This window comes from Sinocyclocheilus rhinocerous, unplaced genomic scaffold, assembly GCF_001515625.1.
Source record: "Sinocyclocheilus rhinocerous isolate Xijiao unplaced genomic scaffold, SAMN03320098_v1.1 scaffold1152, whole genome shotgun sequence".
Lineage (NCBI taxonomy): Eukaryota > Metazoa > Chordata > Actinopteri > Cypriniformes > Cyprinidae > Sinocyclocheilus > Sinocyclocheilus rhinocerous.
This window is the reverse complement of record NW_015625590.1, coordinates 692,355-698,534: the sequence shown is the minus strand read 5'-3', so window position 1 is coordinate 698,534 and position 6,180 is coordinate 692,355. Positions and strand designations below refer to the sequence as shown.

General features: G+C 34.4%; 1 protein-coding gene across 2 annotated transcripts in view; it reads right to left on the bottom strand.

The window, feature by feature from the left end:
* Nucleotides 1-3,770, bottom strand: part of nf1a (neurofibromin 1a) — a 92,349-nt gene extending 88,579 nt beyond the window's left edge. For both annotated transcript variants that reach the window (XM_016573391.1, XM_016573394.1), the window contains exon 1: nt 3,490-3,770. In XM_016573391.1, coding sequence (XP_016428877.1) covers nt 3,490-3,549 — 60 coding nt within the window. In that variant the 5' untranslated portion in view covers nt 3,550-3,770. The remainder of the gene's footprint in view (nt 1-3,489) is intronic.
* Between the last annotated feature and the right edge of the window lie 2,410 nt (nt 3,771-6,180).

The window sequence follows — 6,180 nt, the reverse complement described above, 5'->3', positions numbered from 1 at the left end:
CGCGGGAGCGGATGGGAGCGTGCGGTAATGGTCAGAAATTCAGCGAGAGCGGGATCAACAAGCCCCGCGCTATCACGCAGTGGTGCAGTCAGTCAGTGAGCGCCGTAACAGATGACGTCAAATCTTGCGGGATTCCATAAATAAACTACACAAAACCCCACTATTCGGACAAATATACATAATGAAAAGATGATACAAAATGTAATACCTTGGAAAATGGCATTTAAGACTTTTTAATACTTATTAAGGGCCTTAATTTTATCTAAATTGATTTATCAACTTTTAATACTTTTTAAGACCCCGCGGACACCCTGGTTTAGTACTGCAGCGCATGTCTTCGATGAGAAGAGGAATTGTTGCTGGTATGATGATTGAAATCGTGAAATGGCCTTAAACAATTAAATACACTGCAGAACGTTATATTTTCAAGCTCGAATTGCATGTATTCTGACGGCGCTGCACAACCTCTAGGCACTATCTGCTTTACCAGGGTTCAAAGTCCAAAGCGCGAGGAATATCTGCGCTCGTCAGTTGCTCAGTCACATTTTTATGATTTTTTACAAGGCATGTGACAATGCGATACGTACAACGTATTCGTAATGAGACTCATTTATAAATCTGCTGTTGTCAACAAAAAGAAGCATTGAGGTTTTCCTGCGCATTTCCGCCAAAATAAAAGTTGAGAAAAAGCAAGAACTCCATCAACATTCATAAATGTTAGTATTGTAATTTTACTGTTGTTCTGTAAAATAAAATAAAAAGTAAGACAATAATAATAATGATAATAATCATTTATTATCTCTGTTAATACATTTATTATAACATTCACACATAGTGTTCAAATTAGGATCTGTAATATTTTCTAATGTTTTAAAAGAAGTCTCTTCTCAGCAAGGCTGCTTTTAATTGTACAGTAAAAAATACATGCCTGATTCAAGAAGGGGGTCTGATGGCCTAATAAATATTATTTTACCAACTTATTAATTTTAAGTTAAATTGTGCTTTGTTGGTATAGTGTCTGCTAGAATGTTAAAAATGTTCAGTGTTAAATATTTTTAAATTGTTGTTTTGTAATTGATTTTTTCTTTGAAAAGCAAGGCAAAACAGTAAAAAGAAAATTTTGGCTATTTAATTTATGCAATGGTGAAAAAAATTGGCAAAATACATGGGGGAAAAAAACTCGAAAAACCGTGTTCGGTATTCGGCCTTCGGCCCAGTGTTTCATTTTGTTCGGTTTCCGCTCTCGGCCAAGAATTTTCATTTCGGTGCATCCGTAATTCAAACAAGTGTCATCTTCATACATGTAAACACTCATCAAAATCTATGTAAAACACAATGTATCATCAACCTCTCATTCCTGACTCAGACCTCTCCCCAGAGAGAGGACAGATTAGTTTTCCATGACCATGCAATGGCATCTGTGAGGTCATTGTTTCAAGGTGCTCTTTGCATTCATACAGCTGCTGACAAGGCAATAACCACCACTGAGAACTTGCCTATTGCAAGAAAGAAAAAGTCACACATCACTGACGATCAGCTTAAAAAATCGATCCTAGTGTTATCCGGTAGTTTCCATTCAGGAATTCTGCAACTTGTGATCTGCTTGCAATTGCAATTGTGGTGAGCAGCTGTCATTCAAGTCATGAAAACATACAGAGCAAGAAAAGTGCAAGAAGCTTCAAAACGTATTATGCTTTCACCAAACAAGTGCCTTAAGCTCTCTGATCTCAAAAGCACTAAACCGGCTTAACCTAAACTCCTTATCACACTTTCATTAAACTGTTATGAGCCCCTAATCTGCAGCGCCAGCCGGACCCTGTGAAAAGCCTGTAAACTTTAGACTGACAAGCACACCCTTGTGGGGTCTGGAAAAAAAAAAAGAGAGTACTTTAGCATACTTTTAAAAACAGTACTTATTACAGAAATAATATACTACAAAAGAATATAGTGCAAACTCAATGTAATGTTTTTTTGGCACTTAATTGCATGTCAAATGAAAACGTAATATAATAATATTACTTTAAATTTATATTAAATGCAATTAGTTAAACTTAAAATTGCTTTCAAGCAGATCCATTGTCTTTGAAATCTGGTTTACGTGTACTGCTGAATGTACAAGCAAGCAAGCATTTAAGTGTATTGTTTTTTTTTCTATTGAAGCTTGTATGTCAGTTATTTCAATATATTCATAATTACACATTTGTAATGATGAAATTTATATTTAGTGCATTTAAAATGTAGTTATTGCAAATGTAATACTGAAAAACACACCAGAGTTAAAATTAAAATGTAGTACTATACAAGTGTTTTAGCATCTTAGTCAACACATCAACTATTTCTTTAAACCACAACAAAAGATTATTAAAACAGAATGATTTCAATTGTACTTTAAAGTCAAACCTTTAATTTTGCATTATTGCAAAACACACTTTTTTTTAAATGTATGCGAGTGTGTTAAGGAACAACATGAAAGTGTACTCTTTTTAAGCACACTTAAGAGGCCTTTTGTTTCATTAATATTATATCACACGCAGGTACAGTTTTTGAAAATATACATTTAAGATTTGAAGTACACTACAGATGTATATTCAATACAATTAAGCACATTTCTTTTTCACAAGGGCAGGGACAAAAAACAACCACTTTGGCTGTGACAGCAGGGCCAAAGGGATGCATGTACATCAAAACAGTAAAAAAAAAAAAAAAAAGCTCTTAACTGCACAGCTATTTATTAGTATTGATGGTTATCAAAAGTGCACTTGGTATGTTTTTGTTTACGTTTAACTGTCTCTAATTCGTCCCAATAGTATAATGAAATGTCAGAATACTAACATCCCCATGATCGTGTGCATCATTATAATGACAACCTTCAAAACGGCTATTAATTTCTTTAGATGACACGTTTTTTATTAGCAAAAACTTTTAAGGCTCTAAGAAACAGAATCTACAGACAATCATGTTAAATTCGTGAAAAATTACGTATGACAGGAGCCTGTCACAAACCATGTGCTGTCATTGCTTCTTCAGGCTCAGAAGATGCGTTTTTGCATTCAAAACCGTCTTAAAGTTTCAGAAAACATTCAAAAACATAGAACATTGATAAACTGACATGATTAGTCTTTTAAACAGGGTTGCATGCACAGGACAGTAGGCTGCTTCAGCTATGCCATTTCATCTCTCTGTATGTCAACAAGCACGGAGGGAGTCTGATTCCTTTTGTTTATATTTAGCCAGTGCGCGCGAGCGACTCAGCTGAACATTCATCAAATCAATCACGACCCCACTGCCCAATATTTGGATTTTGCTGCCAAATGCAACACATCAGGCCTGAATGAAGACATGCACGTATTGTATTTAGCCAGTGCAAGCCCAAAACCACCAACCTCGCATCTTCAACATAAACAACGCGTATGCGTGCATATGCATCGTTTGCATGCTCGCTTTTTTTGGCCTTGAAATGTCAAATCCCCCCAGCAGTGATTTCTTTACCTGTTCGTCGAATCGAATAATGATGGCCTGGACCCATTCCACGGGCTTGTGCGCCGCCATGCTCAGGCGGATGCGCGCGCCGCTATGTCTCCTATCAATCACTTTTGCGATCCCTATTTCTGCTCCCGATTCGCCCCGGATGCGACAAATACCCCCTAAACCGCTCCGCAAAAATAATCAAGGAGGAGAACAGAGGAGGAGGTGGAGGGAGGAGGGGGGTTTGGTTTAGTTTTTCACTTCAAGCATACTCCACCAGGCCGCCGTGACACACCACCGGAAGTTTGAATCCTCTCGCTCTCTGGCGTCTGCGCATGCGCAGAAATGCTACTGAAGAACCGGACCATTTATAAGAGGAATAGACGCTATATGGTTTTTATGGGGTCTGTCTATCTATCTATCTATCTATCTATCTATCTATCAACAAATAGAGTTTGCGGTTTCTGGTAAAATGAATTACTTTACTATGCACTGATTAAAATAACTATTTTAGATCTTAAAATGTGCCATTATGTATGATACTCAATCAATGTAAGTACTATTGTGGTTTGTCCATTATTCAAACATAACAGAGCAGAGGTCATTCTGATTCAAATCTGTAACTGTATAAATCCTGTAACAATGTGTAACTGTAAAAATCCTATAAAGTATACTTATTCATCTGTGTTTTTCTTGAAATAATAAAACAAAGCTTCTTCTTATATTTTATTAGGAATTACAATGAACCACCAAATCATCTTGAAAATTTTGACATTTAAACATGAAATATTTCATATAAGTAAATACAATGAGCAGCACTATAAAATGTAAATTCGTTTTCAAGAATCAGATTAATTTTTCCTTTAACAAAATTGACAAACCATTTTTAATTGTTAAATTAAATTATTTCGTTTAATTGTGTAAATGGAAGCCAGAAAGGCCGCAGAAGGCTTTAATGAGAAAGTAAAGCAGACCTCTACTACCACCTTGAGATCAATCTAAACACAACGTCAACAGAAAGCAGTATTATGGTTAATCTACTTATAATCACTAGAGGGCGTGTGTGTTATCGTGGCCGTTTGAAATATTCAGACTTCTGAACAATATATTTATTTTAAGACTTAGGCCCTACCAATTCATTCCATAAAAAACTATTTATTTTAAGGAATAACATGATTTTAATATAATGTTCTGCATTTCTCTAATTCTATTTGCTAAATGTGCCTTGCACCCCAAAGATATTGTAACTGTCTGAAAATAATTTTAAAATTGGGACCCTGATCAATTTCCGATTAGAAATTCCATACATATTCCTTTATTTATTAAATAAATTATCAGATTGTTCACTTGCCCTTAAAACATCACACTATTAACATGTTTTTGTGGTTATTTTAATTATTTAATTGCATAGAAGTGAATACAATAATTAAACAACATGACAGCCAAGCAACCATTTCTCTTTTAACCCAACAATATAGGAGGAACAGATGGTACAGAAGGTGCTGTAAACAACTTTCAGTCGCTTTTCTAACTTGAGTGATATATAAAAAAAATAAAATTAATTGAAACAGTAGCTACACATAATCCTTTTTTTTTTTTCAAATAGTCAGTGAAACATTAGCTACACATTATTCCATGATAAAGTCTTTTAAACAGGGTTGCATGCACAGGACTGTATGTGTCTGTAGGCTGTTTCAGCTATGCAATTTCATCTCTCTGTATATTATCTATGTAATATTGGACGGATAAATGTTATATCAATGAAAGGCCGCAGAAGGCTTTAATGAGAAAGTAAAGCAGACCTCTACTGCCACCTTGAGATCAATCTAAACACAACGTCAACAGAAAACAGGATTAGTATTGTTATAGTCACTAGAGGGCCTGTGTTATCATGACCGTTTGAAATGTTCAGACTATTGCACAATATATTAAGACTAGGGCCACACCAGTTAATTCATTAAAATCAATTCATTTTAAGCAATAACATGATTTTAATACAAAATAAGTTTCTACATTTCTTTGTCTAGCCTAATTTTATTTGCAAAATGTCCCATGCACCCCAAATATATTCTACTGGCTGAAAATTATTTTTAATTGGAACTCTGTTCAGTTTCTGATAAGAAATCCCTTACATATTCCCTTATTATTGAAATGAATTCTTAGATTGTTTACTTGCTCTTCAAAAAAAAAAATCACACCATGATGGTGTTTTTGTGCTTAGATTAGTTATTATTTTAATGGTATATAAGAGAATATAATCATTTTACATGATGGCCAAGCAACTTTATTTTAACGCAGCAATATTGGAAGAACAGATGTCAAAGTGCTACCTTCAATGGCACTGAAATATATTATGAATAACGTGTCGCCTTGCATCTGTAAAAATCACTTACAGCACCTTTAAATTTCACAATAATTGAAGGTCACATTCATCCACTGCTGTTTAGTAGTTTTCTACTACAACTTTAATTTAAATGTAGATCTATATTCAACAAAGTATTAGATATTTGCAGTTAGAAAGTTATATGTGTATGTTATCACAGACTGTATAAAAACAGGTTATCACCAGCAGAAGTTGACCATATTATTTTTATATATATATATATATATATATATATATAAAGTTGTTCTAAACCTGTATTAATTTCTTTGTTCTCGTCAACATAAAAGAAGATATTTTGAAGAATGTTCGTAACTAGAAAGTTTCTGGTCCCC